This window comes from Polypterus senegalus, chromosome 8 (assembly GCF_016835505.1).
Source record: "Polypterus senegalus isolate Bchr_013 chromosome 8, ASM1683550v1, whole genome shotgun sequence".
Taxonomy (NCBI): domain Eukaryota; kingdom Metazoa; phylum Chordata; class Cladistia; order Polypteriformes; family Polypteridae; genus Polypterus; species Polypterus senegalus.
Window position 1 is genome coordinate 130,326,200 of NC_053161.1, and position 18,321 is coordinate 130,344,520.

Sequence of the window (18,321 nt, forward strand, 5' to 3'; positions counted from 1 at the left end):
AATAAGAGTAAGGTTCAATGGCCAGGGGGGACAGAAAAAACAAAAAAACTCCAGACGGCTGGAGAAAAAAATAAAATCTGTAGGGATTCCAGACCATGAGACCGCCCAGTCCCTCTGGGCATTCTACCTAACATAAATGAAACAGTCCTCTTTGGATTTAGGATTCTCACGGAAGGGCTTGATGATGATGATGGTCACGTAGACTTCTGCCTTTTAATCCGCCCATCATTGTTGGAGCATCATGAAGCTTTGAGTAGGTGGAGGTGGCGCAGGCCACCACCACAAAGAAACCGGAAAAAGAAACAGAAAGAGAGTAGGGGTCAGTACCGATTTTAGAGCCACCATGAATAGTTATTTTGAGGAGATTGAACATATAGAGTATCAGGATTAAGTTAAATTAAGATTAAAATGAAGTTATAGAAAGGCCATGTTAAAGTAATGTGTTTTCAGCAGTGTTTTAAAGTGCTCTACTGTATCAGCCTGGCGAATTCCTATTGGCAGGCTATTCCAGATTTTAGGTGCATAGCAGCAGAAGGCCGCCTCACCACTTCTTTTAAGTTTATATATAAGTTTATAAATGATAATAATAATAATAATAATAATAATAATAATAATAATAATAATAATAAATGTAAGATCAAAACAAGGCATCTAGACATAAGAAAAAGCACCCAAAGGAACTGCATATCAGTAATCTTCATTTGCAGATACAGCATTGTGAGTCTGTATTAGAGGTCAACTGTCCTTTTCAAAGCACAAGGTCTGTTGTTCTCTTAGCAGTACTGTAGAACCTTTGCTTTACTAAAGAGTACCACACGGACACTTGGGAATGAAATGAGGTTTTTTGGAAACAGTTTAGCAACACCAGTAAGGTAATTATTATTTTTAAATTTACTTTCTGTCTGTTTGGTGAATAAGACATTTGTTTCTAACCTCTAAGTATGGTGTTTTCATAACAAGATACTTGTATGGACTATTTGAAGTAGCTTTGCCAAGTTGCTTAGCATACAATAATTGAATTCAAATAAAAGAGACCTCATTGTTTATGGCAAGGGAGAATCTGTATAATCATAAGAAAGTCAACAATTCAACATTTGATGAATGCTCATAAGTATTTTGTTTAAGCCTGACTGACCACCAATGAGCACTAATGAAAGTGCCCTTCCAACCTCTTCCTTGACCATCTACTGTAGATGTTACAAGTACGTAGCACAGGCTTTGTCTTTGGGGAGTCATTGGGTTAACCCCCCATATTGAATGCATTTGAGTGTATACATTCTTACAGGTTACATATAAGAGTGGCACAGTACTTGAGAGTAACAGATTTCTGATGACAGCAAAAAAATAATCTTACCAAAGTAGCCTAAAATACCTTAAATATATAAATGCAATTTAGGTTCCGTAAATAAACCGACAAGCCTAGTATTATCACAACATTTTATGATCTTTAAACATTGCATAAACATATGCAGAAAATGCAATATCTCCATCCACTCAATCCACAACGTCAGAGAGTTTTTCAAATGACTTTACAGAATTTTTTAGAAAGGCATATGCAAATGTGAAAGTAGTGAACAACCAAGAATAATATTTTGCAAGTTTTAGCACAAGTTCTAATGGAAGCTTATCTAATGAAAGCTAGTGAGATGGTTATATTTTTACTTTGAATTAAAACAGTCTTTAGCAATATGTTTAAAATCTACATTTACAATTACACTGTTAAATTTATTATTTAATTTTATTTTGCTGCACCTCTGTGTGCTGTACTACTCTTGTTGGAGGATTATTATTATTATTGTGGTTGTGATTTACGAAAAATGAAATTCTTCAGCTTTCAAATAAAAATGACATTGATCTTGTTGTTATTCCAAATAACATAAATATTCCCAGTAAATTGTAGTATTCAACAATGCCTTTTAATGAGTATTAAAAACCTCTACGCTGTTGCAAATCAAAGACCATGCTCCTAAAACACATCAGAGTTTCGATGCATCTTTTAGTAAAAGCATTACCATGGATCTCTGCTATTGAATCTTCCTATACAAATAACTGATCTCTGAACTCAAGCAACAAGTGTTGTTAAAGGTAAGCTATTGATTACTGCTGAATTGCATTATTATTATTATTATTTACTAGACATGGGCCCTGAAGAAGTCAGGAAACAGAATAATTTCAAAATATTTGCTATCTCTCATTTATTCACGTGTCACTATGAGATATTGAAGGCTAAAATAACAGAAAACAACAACATAGTCCGTCTTAGAGGCGCTGCTGTTTCTCTAGAATTATAAATAACAACGCTAGTACTCCCAGAGTCTTATTCCCTACAATTGATCGTCTGCTAAACCCAGGTCACTCAATGAAATGCTTCCAAAAAAACTTCCAGTGAAACTAGTGAGGCTTTTGCTATATTTTTTTATCACAAAATTAATGGTATTAGAAATAATATAGTACATCTCCCCAATGCTGATTCTCTTAAACCCGAGTACTCCATTTTAAACAAACTAAATTCTTTCAGCAGGATTGATTTACCTGATTTATATAAAATAATTTCTCAACTGAGACCCTCCACCTGTGTCCTTGACCCAATACCAACAATTGTTTTCAAAGAAGTATCCGATGTGCTAATTTTTAGTATTCTTGACACAGTAAATTCATCATTAGATATGAGGGTCTTCCCAGACTGTCTTAAGAATGCTGTTGTTAAACCCCTGCTCAAGAAAAATATTCTTGACTCCTATGCTTTTGAAAATTTTAGACCCATATCTAACCTGCCTTTCTTAAGTAAAATTCTAGAAAAGGTGTTCATTATGCAGCTAAATGACCACCTCAATAAACATGCTATTCAGTCATGTTTCAGAACAAATCACAGTACAGAAACTGCACTCGTTAAAGTAGTAAATGACTTGCGAGTGAATGCAGACAGAGGCCGTTTATCTGTTCTCATCCTTTTAGATGTGAGTGTTGCATTTGATACCATTGATCATAATATTCTTAGAAATCGCCTTAGTCAATGGGTGGGCTTCTCTGGCAGTGTCTTAAACTGGTTTGAATCCTACCTGGCAGGCAGAAAATTCTTTGTAAGTTGTGGTAATTATACTTCAAAGAAACATGATATTCTATATGGTGTTCCTCAAGGCTCTATCCTGGGTCCGCTGCTCTTTTCGATTTTAATGCTCCCGTTAGGTCAGATTATCTCAGAGCATAACGTTTGCTACCACAGCTAAGCTGATGACACACAACTTTATTTATTATTAGCGCCTGATGACCGACTCCCTTGATTCAGTGGCACTCCTAAAGAAGAAGAGCCTGCTCTGCCATTTCTTATATAGTTCCTTTGTATTCCAAGACCAGTCCTGCCTGTCATTAATGTGGACTTGTAGGAGTGCACCACCTCTACATCCACCTCTTCAATAGTTTAAATTTATCTTCTATGGCCAAGTGGCCGATTAAGATGATTCACAAATAAAAATATTCATCTATTCTTTTACAAACTTGTCATGAGTAGGTTTCAGGGGGCAATTTAGCATATCATAATAAATACAAAAACTATGATACTGTTCTTTAAACATGTACCTACTTCTTAAACAGATGTTTATACTTGGGAGCATAACTGAACATGTGGAAACAGAGGTAAGAGGTACTTTAGGTAAGCTGATTTGTGCTTTCTATTCAAACAAACAAAGTTATATATTTTATTGAATTATAACAAATAGGCACACAAATTGTAGTTAAGCTCAAATGAGGAGACTTTATTTCAAATTATAAATGCTGCAAACCTGATGTACCTGTTGTTAAGGCCACTGGAAACACTTGACAAAATAACAAATACGAGTAAGTAACAATGTGGAACTACGCTAAACTTTGTTCTCTATCTGTCTTTCTCCTTCACAATCTTCTTCTTCTTCTTTTGGCTGCTTCCGTTAGGGGTTGCCACAGCAGATCATCTTCTTCCATATCTTTCTGTTCTCTGCATCTTGTTCTGTTACACCCATCATCTGCATGTCCTCTCTCACCACATCCATAAACCTTCTCTTAGGCCTTCCTCTTTTCCATTTGTCTGGCAGCTTTATCCTTAATATCCTTCTTCCAATAAACTCAGCATCTCCCCTCTGCCCATGACCAAACCAACGCAATCTCGCCTCTCGGACTTTGTCTCCCAACCATCCAAATTGAGCTGACCCTCTAATGTACTCATTTCTAATCCTATCTATCCTCGTCACACCCAAATGCAAATCTTAACATCTTTAACTCTCCTTCACAATACCCCACTCTAAAGAAAACCATTACTTGTATTTATCCTTGACGTGTGGCGGTCTTCTTTGCTTAACTGAAGGTTCACAAGTAACACCCATTGCCTGCCTGCCTTGCCTCTGTCAATCCACACCCTAGCCTCGCCTCTCCTCTAGGCAATCCAGCAGCAGCTCTGGTATTTGAGTAGATTCTTGTTTATCATGACATGTCTGAGAGTGGTAATGTGTAGTGTGTTGAATATCCATTTAGGCATTTCATTGTACTCAGTGCAATACTACTTGGTTTACCACCATTAACTGAATAAAAGATCATTTTGTTTTTACTTGTTTATTAATAAGAAGAGTAAGGAAAAATACCAGTGAATTACAAGATTTTTTTTTATTGACCTTAACAAGATAACAAAACAGTGATAACAAGATAATTTAAAATATTTTTGTACATGTGAAAGAAGTAAAGATAGCTAATAATTTTTCTTTTTTACATAAAAAATTTGTAGCCTGATGAAGTCTGTTTCGTTCTAATTATCAAAATGTTAACAAAAATATCTTTGACATACTATACAGAGAAAAGAAGACAATGATTGTGTGTAGCTCTTCTTGTTGCAGTCTTTACAATGGCCAAAAGCAATTAATGCCAAACAAGTGAGTTTAAAAAGTATACCATTTAATTGCTTTCACTTTCTGTATGTAGACTAAAGTTATACGAGTACATGGAATTTTTAGTTACTAAATTATGATGGTGATGATATACAGTAGTCTTGACTATACTAATCTATACTAATAAAATACAAAGCCCTCACTCACTCACTCACTCACTCACTCAGTCACTCACTCACTCACTCAGTCACTCACTCACTCACTCACTCATCACTAATTCTCCAACTTCCCGTGTAGGTAGAAGGCTGATGATAACGTTCGACAACGTCCGCCATGTTGAACTTTGTTATTTATGGCCCCATCTTCATGAAATTTGGTAGGCGGCTTCCCTGCGCTAACCGAAACCGATGTATGACTTATTTCAGTGGCATGACACCACTGTCGGCCGCCATATTGAACTTTCCAACGTCACTAATTCTCCAACTTCCCTTGTAGGTAGAAGGCTGAAATTTGGCAGGCTCATTCCTTACAGCTTACTTACAAAAGTTAATCAGGTTTCATTTCGAAATTCTACACGTAACGGTCATAACGGTCAACAAATTCCGCCATGTTGAACTTTCTTATTTATGGCCCAGTCTTCACGAAATTTGGTAGGTGGCTTCCCTGCACTAACCGAAACCAATGTACGTACTTATTTCGGTGGTATGATGCCATTGTCGGCCACCATATTGAACTATTTAATGGTCTTTGTTACTTATGGGCCCATCTTCAAGAAATTTGGTACGCGGGTTCCCAACGCTAACTGAATCCTACTTACTTACATATATACGACCATAGCCTGAAGCTCGGTCACCATGTGAGGCGGCGTTGGGTCCCACATCCCAACGCCTCCCACGTTGTTGACTGCCTGCCTATATAAGGCCGTCCGTCGCTCCAGTCTCTACATTCCCTTCCTTGCTATGCCACGGAATTCACGTCTCCCTGCTGATAACTACAGTCTTTTAATTTAATCCACGGCTTCTCCACTGTTTTATTGTTCATTTATTACGATTATAGTTATTGTGTAGGTATTTTAGACTTACTTTACATTGTTCAGGTACCCATTTCCTTTATCATTCCAACCGTACCCCCATTAACATGTCTATCGAGGTGATCAACATCGATCAAAAAACTGTCACTTACCAAGTTGTTTCCATGCCCAGAGATGGCACCTACCTTTTCCATTCTTTTTGTTACATATTGCACAGCCATATCAGGCTCACTCTTGATATCCGGAGGGACATTGTGTCTTATGTATTGAATGACTAGGACAGGTTCAATGTGTGGACGGATGATGGTACAGGAGATAATTATACTACACAGGAGCACTATAAGAGCGAAATGCTTAAGCCCTTCACCTAATGATCTGCATGTGAGTTGATGGCTGCCGCTGAATTGTTCGGTTGTCGCTTTCAAGTGTACCGAAATGGCCAAAATTTTTTACACCTTTCAACAACCGCCAATGCCTCTTAAACATCTTAGATTCACAGGTGACGATTTCAGTAGTGGACACTTTGATGTTTTTGAATGTTTAAACTCTCAAAAGATGGATGTGAAGTTATCGATGAAACCGGTTGTATGCTTACAACGCTTGATAGATGCCGAATGTCTCTTCAACACAAGTCCTACAAATACTGTCGTAATTGAAACAAACCATGAAACTCAAACCGATTATGACAGCAGCAATCCAAGCTGTGAGATTTGAAACAAGATTACTTTTCACATGGCCAACTGTACGTTGCATGCTCAAGAGTAAGCTCAGCACACAGCTTGGTCATATTACAACCGGAGGGCCAAACTCACAATGTGGTATACAAAGAGATCCTTAACAAATAATTGTTGGTATATTTTCCCTCAGTTTAAAATGGTTTAATTTTCTTCTTCATAAAAATTTTAAGGCAGTACTTCGCCTCTGTGAAGCGCGGGAATTTTGCTAGTGTTAAATAAAAAAGACAAAATGCAGCTGTTTTGTACAGTTTATTTTCTCTTATGTAATTCATATTCATTTTATATAATCAAGGTTTAAAGCAGTATACACACATTTGTAAAGCAGCATGAGTGAACGGTGAAGGAACCATACAGCTTATAGGATACTGTATATACTAGAAATATACAATTATGACATACTTCTATTTACATTCTGGGTTTGATATCACATTCTGTTCAAAAAATAGAACCAGAATAGAATCAGATCTCCTAAAACATTTTAGGTTGTTTGAGTCTTAACTAGATAACACACACAGTGTATTCATAGCAGACTTTAGCTCTCTTTGAGTCACTCCTTTACCAGGACAATATATCTAGTCCTGCCACCTATAGACTACAAAAAGAAAGCTGTGTTATGCTCCAAAGACTTCACCAACCTTGATAGGATTAGCCAATATATTTCTGCGTGCACCCCAGTGGCACTCTCAGTCTTATTTGCTCAAAGCTGTGTTAGACTCCTAAGACTTCAGAGATTAACCAACAGTTTAATGCATACACACCCATGGCACTCTCAGTCCTATTTGCTAAAACACCTTGTGTATTCTGCTACACCCAGGATATAAAACAATAGTCTAACTTTATGTGGGCTTTTGACTGCAGGGACTGGGACATCACTGTCACTGTTTGTAACCAACTCATACATGGATGCATGGTCCCAGTTTCACACAAGAATATGAGGAAACAGTTCACTGCACTCTGCAAAATTAGAACATGACCAGATGAAAGGACTTGAAATGCTAAGGATTAGAAATTTCATAAATATTACACTGTAAAAAATGAAGTCTATGCCAAGTGAAAAGTATTTAAATCATGAAATGAAATATGGCGACAACATGGTGGCACAGTGGGTATCACTGCTGCCTCGCAGTTAGGAGACCCAGGTTTGCTTCCTGGGTCCTCCCTGTGTGGAGTTTGCATGCGTGGGTTTACTCCGGGTGCTCCAGTTTCCTCCCATAGTCCAAAGACATGCAGGTTAGGTGCATTGGCGATTCTAAATTGTCCCTAGTATGTGCGCACCATGCAGTGGGCAGGCGCCCTGCCCAGGGTTTGTTTCCTGCCTTGTGCCCTGTGTTGGCTGGGATTGGCTCCAGCAGACCCCCGTGACCCTGTAGTTAGGATATAGTGGGTTGGTTAATGGATGGATGGATGAAATATAGGTTTCCTTATTGTAAGAATTATTGACTAATCCAAAAATGTATATTTACGATGATTTAGCTTACTTTAAAAAATCCTGTCCAATAAACTTAGCTTACCTCATTGGCAGATATTTTTTAAAATTTTTCTGTCTAGTTTTTGCATATGCATTTTTTGCAGTGTACTTGTCAAGATGTGCTACAAAAGCAGAAATTTTTATTTGCTTCAGGGTTTAAAATCTCAGGTTCTACACTGAAATACTGTAAGTGCTAAAGTCATCACTGTAACAGTTTTCATTATCAATTGCTATGCATGTCAAAATGATAACACGATTTCACCTTATCTTTATTAATTAACATCAGTATTACAGGTTTGCAACATTTAAAACATAAGAGGTGTCAACAGAAAAAAGTTACCACATTTTTGATACATTATAATTACAGAGTGGCAATGTACCTTCTAAATGCAATTACACGTTCTGGATAGCAGTTTGTACACAAAATGTTAACAAAAGAATATGGGCATGTGAACAATCAGAAAAGAAAAAAAAATATTAGTCAATCACACTAAGTCAACACAAGCAAATGAACCTTTTAAAAAACATTTTCGCAATAATACTACAGTACAGTGTTTAATGGAGCATAGAGTACAGACCTTATCAAATTGTGCAATACAAGTCTACATATACATTTACTTATTGTTTTGTTAAATGATGCACATTTTTTCTAGATTACTGCTTTTTGCTGCTTTCCTACAATGGTTCCCTGCTATTTAAAACAATGGTACTTTGATGCAGTTAAAGATGTCTGGTTCTCCTTTACCATGTTAAACTTTACTTTACTTTACATCAGAGCATAATCTCTAAGTTCACACGATGCAGGCTATTGTATAATTTGTGGTTATATAAAATTAGATTCTGAACCTTTAGTTGCAGGCTCCTCTAAAATCTGAGCTGATACGCAGAGGAAGCCCTGCCAAGATTAGCATTTACATGTTTTTGAACCTTATGTTAGCATAACCCACTTCTGCAACTGCTATAAAGCCCATTGCATTTTATTGATCATTATAGGTATGCTTGCCATTTCTTTTACATTTTGGTTGTTTTCTTGCTAGGATGTGCCATTACATTGCACACTTTTATGAGTAATGGCCAAAGTCTTGCTTATTTGCTTTGACAGTTTTGCTTTTGTGGAATGAAAATGCCCAAACTGCATTTGGGGTAGTAGGTTTGGGTCTTCTGTCCAATAACTTATTTTTGTAAAGACTAGGGTCCCAAAAGAGGTTTTTCTTCAGGTAAAATATTTTTTTTCCTGATCACTGCTGACTTTTTACCGTGTGCGTGTGTGTTATATATATGTACACTTTTACACTGTCCACTGCATACTATATACAGATCATATGGGACAGATTGATATTTTTGGATCTGGTGGTACTTTCATAGCACTGAACCACAGATTATGGAGCAAAGTTTTTATGTTGACAATATGAAGGGTAATCACAATGGCAACAGCTTGGGGTAGTACAACTTTTATAGTAGTAGCAATAAAAAATTGAAATAAAACCTACTGGCTATTTTTTATGATTAGAAAGTAATAAGGAAATCATGTCCCCAAACAGGGTGGCGTGCTGGTACAGCGGCTGGTGCTGCTGTCTCAATGATTATAAATCCTGTGCTCTGTGGTTGTCTGTATAGAAATTGCATGTTCTCACCAAGTCTGAGTAGGTTTTCTAAATTATCCATGTGTGCGTGAATGAGCCCTGTGACAGATTTTCGTGCACTAACACTGTTTTGTCAAGTTGTGCTACCATTGAGACGCTTTTTGTCTCTCACCTGAGGTTTTGAAATGCTGTGATGTGTTTTAATATTGAGAATCGAACATATGTTCTTCAATTTCTGATTAAAAAATAGCTGGCAACCATACTTTTTTCATTTTCTTAGGTTATGTTTTATCTCATTCGACATTTAAAAAACATGCTGACGATCGCTCAAATTGCTAATTATTTTTAGGTGGCAGCATTGTTTAATACAAAGTTTAACACTGGTGGAATCTTAATGTGCAAAATTATATGGATACGAAAGCTTAGTAAAATATTTCTGTCAAACAAATAAGAAACATTATTTGGGGAAAACTATATCATCACAGCATGGCTCATTTGCACAACAGCTAGTGTTGCTGTCTCACAGCTTCAGGAAAACTTGGTTTAAGTTCCAGTCTATCTTTGCAGCTCTCTCTGCATCTGCATGAGTTCTTCTCTGAGCACCAGTTGAATGTTACACATAATTTATGAAGTTTCCTTACCACAGCTGCAATATACAGTAGCATATACATTTGAAAAATCAATACACAGCCATTAAGCAAGAACTTAGTTGAAGTAAAAATAAAAGCCAGCTTCCTCACTGGTCATCTTTTAGTAACACTGGTTTGATAGAAAAATCTCTAGGATGATAAACTGTCACTGAAGACTACAAATGTCAATAACATCTATAGTGAGAGCAAATTTTCATTTATACAAATTTATATTTCAAAAGTAAATATTTAATGTTTATGAAAAAATCAAATTATGAAAGGTATCTGACACTGAATGTAAGTAGAAAAAGAATACAAAAATAAATTTTAATTAAATTAAGAAGTTTACATGTCTCTAAACTTATATGGGTGGTGCAGAGATCTCCAAACAAGGAGATAATGAGTCTTGGCTATGTGTAGAACTGATGCCAGTGTCTGAGTCTGTATCGTTAACATCTGTTTTAGACATTGTTTTGGGAAGTCTGATTTGTCCAATGCTTCCCTTTTTGATGTCTTTAAAGCTTAAAGAACAGAGGTGGTCCACATTATCTGCAATATGCAGTGTGCTAAGCTGCCCAGCTAAAAGTTCACACTCTCGCATCTTGCTCTGCATAATCACTTCATTGTACTGAAGCTGCTTTTGTATTTCCAGCAAGTTCATATGGATGGCTAGTCCCTTTTTCATGCTGTCCTCCAGTTCATCTTTAAGACCTTCTACACTTGTATCGTCCTTATATTCCCACTCAGAATTCTCTGCAGCCTTTTCTGTGTCATCAACATCCTTCAAACAAATACTCTTAATCTCTTCTTCGATTTCGTTTGTTAAAACTTGAATAAGCTGCTTATGCTGTTCCAGTTCCTCCTCTAGTTGCAAAACACCATCGTTGGTGTAAATGTACTCCTGTAATTGATAGTCACAAGGTTGTTCACTGTAACAAGCTTCTTTATCAGTGTTTTCTTCTGCCGACTCTGTCCATCCCATGCATACTTCCAGCTCATTCTTTTCAATCGCAATATCAATTTCGCGCATTTTACGTATCTGTTGTCTTATGGTGAGATCTTGTGATATTACCAGTTGAATTAGACTTTCCATATTGTTTTTGTCTTGCTGCACTGGTTCATGTTTCATCTTTTCTAGTTTTCGAAATGCCTTTCTGACCATCTTTTTCTGCTTGTGTACTGGCAACGACTTCATGTATTGAGCAGGACCTTGGTCCCACCTTTTTTCCTTGACGGCAGTTAGATTAGTCTCTGATGACATCCAAGCAGCATTTCGAACATAAGCATCTGTTTTGACCAAGACAAACTGAACAAATGTTTTTTCTTGCCCCCAGGTCCTCAACAATTTTGTCATTCTTGTTAATGGGGGCAAAGCTCTTTCAAATCCACGCCATCTCTCTATAAGGCAATATTGCTTTGAGTCTCCAAATGAAACTCTTTTGTCTCCACTTAAAGCCTTTTGGTCCTCCAACAAGGCATTGATAACGTCGGCACAAGTGGTGTATCTTGTTAAACCAGAAACAACTTTTTCTTCCTGGGAAACCCATACTTGAATTTCTTTTCCAACAGATTCTACTTCTTTCTTAGCAGTCCTGAAAAAGAGTAGCACACTTGTATGAGACAGAGAAAGGTTAACTGTTCTGTTGACTTTAAAACAAAAAGTGATAACAACTGCACTCCTAAAACTTTACTGAAAGAATTACTACTCACAGCACATTCTTCATACTCTTTCTACCACACAAACTTATGATTTGTTTGTGCCTTCCGTGAAAGATAACAGATATTTATATGTTTGCTAAATATGCAGAAATACCAGTAAGAGCACATAGTCTTAACAAGTTACACAGGTTCAGCAATGAAGTTTTCAGTTTATTGTAACAATGATACACTTTCCACATTGTGTGTACCAGCTAAGCATTGTTCCTCTTTTTGTAACTCCTCACTCAATAAGACTCTAGCAAGGGAGAAGGCTTAATATCCCATCCTATTTTACTCCAAGCAATTTACTAGAATTCTGGGATGGAGGAGAGCGCTCTGCATCTAAAACAAGGAGACCAGCAGACCCTGGTGTTTCTACACCCTAAGCTTTCCATGAGCCGTAAAGAAGCATTTTGATCCCTGTATTTCCTGATTGGGACAATACGCTGTCATCTGTCAGTCATGTGGTCTTTTACTTTCTCTTGCACAACTCTCTTTCTTACAGTTACAACTATCTCTGAAACTTTGACTTGTTGAAATGGACAGATCTTTCTAGAGAACAGCAGTTTCAGTCAGTAACTAAAGTTTGTATCACTTTTTACAGGGCAGAACACCTCCAACGGATACCTTCAATCTAATCTCACTGACTCTAATTAGCTTTTGGAGAATTCATTACCCTACAGCAGAGTTTCATAAGCTTTTTTTCCAAGGGTCCCCCTTGGTGTAATGTTGATTGATTAAACAGTCCACAGCAACCCACTGGCAAGACGCTTTGCAAAACAATCGCGACCAATTTCCATTAAATACAACGGTGAGTAGTGACCCTAGCCAACTCAGTGGTGGCAACCTGTCACCTATAGTTTAAGAAATTGTGCCCTAGAGGTACACATACTAGACTGTAAACAATGTATTGACAGTAAGATGTGCAATTGTTTGTGCTATATTAGTTGTTGAAGATTGTGTTTGTCCATTATTGATACTTAATTGAAGATCAGACCACATTTTTAGGAGTAATCAAAAATTCAGATTACAACTGTAAAAGGGACACAGGTGAAAAAAGGTGGATGTTTTGCACAGTGGTTTACTTATCCTTTGTTTCTGCCCTCAGGCAGAATGACCTGGAATAATGAACAATTTGTAACATCATCAGTGCCCAGCTTCCACTTCCATTGTAACAGGAAGAGCCAGTAACTTTGAGACCAACATAATCATAAGACATCTCAGTGTTGCACACCACTATCATCCTATCACTACAGTGCAAACTGTAAACATTTCAATAAAAAGGGGTAGCCCATAGCACCCCAAATCTGTTTACTTGTTCTCTTGTCTTCTGTCCAAAGGACATTTGGAATATATTAATAAAAAACAGTATATATTTGACTATATTTGCCTGTATATAAAGCTAAGGTGAATAACTGGAAGTCTCTAGGTAGTATTTCGACTACTTTTAACTGCCCTTCATGAGCCAGCAAAATGCAGGAGCAACAAAGAATGAAACAGTATGCAGCCATCTCCCAAATTTGTGAACCTTGAAATTTTGCACATGAGAGAATAGCCTCTGTAACCAAAAATGTCCATAGCAAAAGACTATGGAAGTCATTTTCAGATAAGAAAGTGATTATCTGTGATAAGGTTGCCACAGGTGCCATAGTGTACAGGATTTGCAGTTTCAGTACAACAAAGTGGTATTTCCTGCCCAGCTCTGCACTAAAACCTCTCACTAAGAGTCTCTCTCTGTGATGCTAAGATGGTACAGTTTGGTGACTCCATTAACATCTGTGGCCTTTGAAAATGAGGTGAATTTTGTTTATAGTGGTTTGCATCTGCACATGGAAGTCTAATGGAATAGCAGGGAGAAAAGAATGGATTTTTTTTTTTCCCTGGGTGCCTTCAAAGAACCGCTAGCGATTTTACAAGTGAAGTGTCAGTACAGATATTAAGGCATTTTGTGAGAAGCAGGATGATGGAAATATTCTCTGTGATTTGGCTTCTTCTAATGGATCTATCCCAAAACCCCAACTGATGGAATCTGCAACTGCAAGGTAGAAACCAAGCCAACTATTTTAGGCCAGAAAGGGTGAAAAGGGAATTGTAATTTGGATACAGTTAAATAAATGCTGTTTCCTAAATATCACGACCAGTTTGTGTGTAGAGATCATAATATCTCTTTTTTATATTAATGACTGATGAATAATATACAGCAGTTTTTGTTGGTGTTGCAGTTTAAATATATATGACATTGATTTTGAACACCAAAACACTTTTAGTTCAATGTATAAAGAACTACTGAAAAGCATTTTATAATCTTTGTTGAGTGTGAGCTGGGACTCCCACAGCTTAACTGTAGTTTGTTTTTATATTTTCTATCTATCATACCCAACTGACATCATCAAAGGACTTGTATTTAGAGATTTATAAAAATACAATTCTATATTTAAGGACTATACTTCTTAATTACTGTATATGTCTGCCTTATGTAAGTGTGCATTACTTATTATTTTATACTATTCTTATCTAATTTAAATTCATTTTTTCTTTGCATGTGACTATTTCTCTGACATCTTGTAAAGCATTTTGAGCAACACCCTTTATATGAAAATGTGCTATAGAAAGGCTTCTATGTTATGACTTGATGAAGTTTTAAGGAATTCTTCTGGAAATGCACCATTGTATTGCAAGGACTTCTTTTCTTTTGGCAGATAAAGTGTATGGATTTACATATTTTGTAAAATGCTCTATAGACAGCCTTATGTTGTTGATAGGTAATACATACCAATATCTGTGTTTCTTAAAAAGGACAAAATATGAAACTGTTTATACTTTTTATATTAAGTTGCAGGGAAACTTTTTAGTTCAAGTTTTGTTCCATACAGTTACCCTGAAAGTTTTACCAGAATACACGGAAGTGCATATCTTAATGCCAACAGCAATCTCTATTGCCATTCAGCTCTTCATTACCCCTTTCAAAATACTCAACTCATCAAGAAATAATCAGATTATAACAGACAGAAATGAAACAGTAAATTAACTGTTATTATGTTACTATGTTATTAATTAGAAATGACGAGTATTTCAAAACACAAAACAACAAAACATCAACACATAAACCCCCATAGCAACTGCAATAACAGTTAAGAAAAAAACATAGAGAAGTGATTAGAAAATATATATACAGTATATATATATATATATATATTAAATTAAAAAAAATAAAAATTAAGTGTTTTATTAATGAATCACAAATCAAATACTGAAATACCATTTCAGATGACAGAACTAATGTATTTATCTTAATGATCTGCAGTAATTTCACAGAAATAGACTAGCAGGAAAAAATTTAGCCATTTCCTTCAAACAGTCCATGATTTGTGCAAATAAAAATGTGACTTGCAAAGGATTCTTACACAGTCATTCATAGCCATATTGGCTGATACTGTTTTGAATAAATTCTCATAGCTGTTTGAAAAAAGCAGCAGAAAACGTTTTCTTATACAACTGACTACTCTTTACCTGTGTACTCCACTAATTCCAAAACAACGAAACACAACTTTTAGAAATCTCTGGGTTGAATATTAGTATTTCACTGCATAGGTAAATTGCTATTACCTTACATTAAAGGCAATACATTTGTCATAGTAACAAACAAAAACAGATCATTTAACAAAAATACTATTTTCTCTGACATCATTTTTCTATGGTAAAAAGAAGAAATCTTTCATTTTATTTTTGACTCCATGTACTAGAGACTATTTATTTTATTGTACTGTAATACTTTGCTAATATATTCAAGAAATATGGGATAAAGTTTTAAATAACATCCCTGCATTGTATATATTTAAGTTCTGGTAAGCTGTGACTCATTGTGGCCTTAAAGAGGAAAAAGCATGAACAATAAACTGAGAGATGTACAGTATATTTTCAGCATGAAACTTCATTTAGTTAACAAATTATACCACTTAATTACAATCCCTTGATGTGGGAAGACTAGTTACTTATTTTTTAATTGACAAGCAGAGAAGCTTAAATAAAAAGAATCAAAACTGGACCAAATTTAGTAGCAAATCAGCCAGGAGGGAGGAAGAATCAAGGTAAGTTCAACATGTAAAGATAAATCAAAGACTTTCAGTTCAACCCAGTAAGGCAGCATAACTAATTTTCTTTGTAATGATCTCTTAATTTGTTCAGCCTATCTATCTATCTATCTATCTATCTATCTATCTATCTATCTATCTATCTATCTATCTATCTATCTATCTATCTATCTATCTATCTATCTGACAGAATGACTTGTCTGTTATTTTTGAGCAATTAGTTGGAAAGAGTAGGCAGCCACTGGCTTGCAGCAATCTAACAATTAAAACCTGTCATTTGAGCATGCTCACTGTTACTGATGATAATAATAATGGCAAGCTTTACATGTAAAAATAAGGTAACAAGCTATTTTTTTTTCTTTTGAAGATTTTCTTAAAGACTTTCGTTCTATGTAATCATTGTATGATATGCCTCTATACTTTATGTAAAGAATCAGCCAATAATTTTTATACCAGTGCTTCAGGACCACTAAAATATACTTTCAATATACTTGTGAGGATGTGACTAGCTGTAAAAGTGGCATTTGGAGTAAAGTTCATAGTTCTGAAAAACATTTGAAGCAAAAAAAGTTCTATTTCCTTCAAAAGTGAAATGAGGCACCATTTAGGTTACAAATAAAAAAAAACAGTGACATAAGTATTTTTAAAGATATGTTGTGAACAAATTGTCTTACATACTGTAGTCCCCTTGAGGGCATGTAATAATGTGAAAAGAACCCCTCAATCCACCAATCTAATGAGTCATGATTTCAACTGCTTGTTGATGTAAGTAAGGCATCTGAAGATGGACTTTTCAGCTGAAATTCCTTGTCACTGGAGAACAAAATGATTTTGCATAGCAGAATTTGTCACGAACGAAAGATTGCAAAGTGTAATTGGGAGGTGGTAAATGAATTGAAACAAAGTGGCAGACTGGAAACCTTATTTGAGAATGCAGAATACTCAAGTTCCATAGAACTAGATCCAAATCTCAGTGCATCAAAGAGTGGGAAGTACAGTTTTGTTAGATCAAATCTAAGAGTCTATAAATTTAAAAACCTTCTTAAATATCACCTTTCTGGGAATATTTAGAGTATAATTCTACATGCCACATTATGAATTAATTGCTCAAACACAGGAAAAATCCCAGAACACTATTACTTTTATTAATTACTTATCAAGGATTAAATTGAAACAGGGAAGGTGAATGCTAGCTCACATAAATTTTTTATCCTGGCAAGAGACATTGCTTTCAGGTTCTGTAAGATTTACCTCATGGGAAGCACCAAACAAGCAAACTGCTCCCACTGTATAAAATGCACCCATGTTCCTTCTGTGTTTTTTACAGTTAATAAAACTTTTCAATAGACATACAAGGAAGGAACAAGAACAAGTCAACTAGTTAAGCAGGGGGAACAGAAAAACTTAATGGATTTCGCTGAACATGTCTTTACACTACCCACCCTCATATTATCTACTCCAAGGTTTGGGATCAGCGGGGTTATGCTGTAGTATGACAGTTTTGGCTGCTGGCACATAAAAAGTAAAGGAAAAAAATCATTGGGTTTCAAAAGAAATCTGTTGTACAAATGCAACAGATAAGCAAACTGAAAAAAGTAACTTTTTATTAGATTACTGGGTAATATACAAAAAGCTCAGTAAGCAAGCAAATATAGCCAGATTCTCCAGTAATGCTTACTCAACAGTAAAATATGCAGCTCAGCCAGGGTGACGTATGTTTTGACTATATAAGTGAAAAAATAATAAATTAAATTGACATACAAGGTATAATAAAATATAAAAAAAGATTTGAAATTCAGTTCTAGAATAGAGTATACTTTGTTACTGTGAACAGAATAGAGCTTGCTTTGTTGTTGCACTAATATAAAAAGGACACTTGAACAAAGGTTTATTGACAATCTGTCAGATGCCATTGTTATTGTAAAAGGATGTACATGAACATGACTTTTTTACCTACCACAAATTTATATACAATTACAATTGTAATCATAATTAATCACATCGAGAAAAGGAACAAGAAGCCTACAAAAAATGAGAGTATCAGCAATTACTTGCTTCCACCCAAAGTGTTAGCCCTATACAATACAATACAATACAATACAATTTATTTTTGTATAGCCCAAAATCACACAAGTGCCGCAATGGGCTTTAACAGGCCCTGCCTCTTAACAGCCCCCCAGCCTTGACTCTCTAAGAAGACAAGAAAAAACTCCCCAAAAAATGCCTGTAGGGAAA

At 35.8% G+C, this 18,321-nt stretch overlaps 1 protein-coding gene across 1 annotated transcript in view; it reads right to left on the reverse strand.

The window, feature by feature from the left end:
* Positions 1 to 8,324: 8,324 nt before the first annotated feature.
* The window catches only part of rassf9 (Ras association domain family member 9), a 51,576-nt gene continuing 41,579 nt past the window's right edge, over positions 8,325 to 18,321 (reverse strand). Inside the window, exon 2 of the mRNA XM_039761771.1 lies at positions 8,325 to 11,889. Coding sequence (XP_039617705.1) covers positions 10,659 to 11,889 — 1,231 coding nt within the window. The 3' untranslated portion in view covers positions 8,325 to 10,658. The remainder of the gene's footprint in view (positions 11,890 to 18,321) is intronic.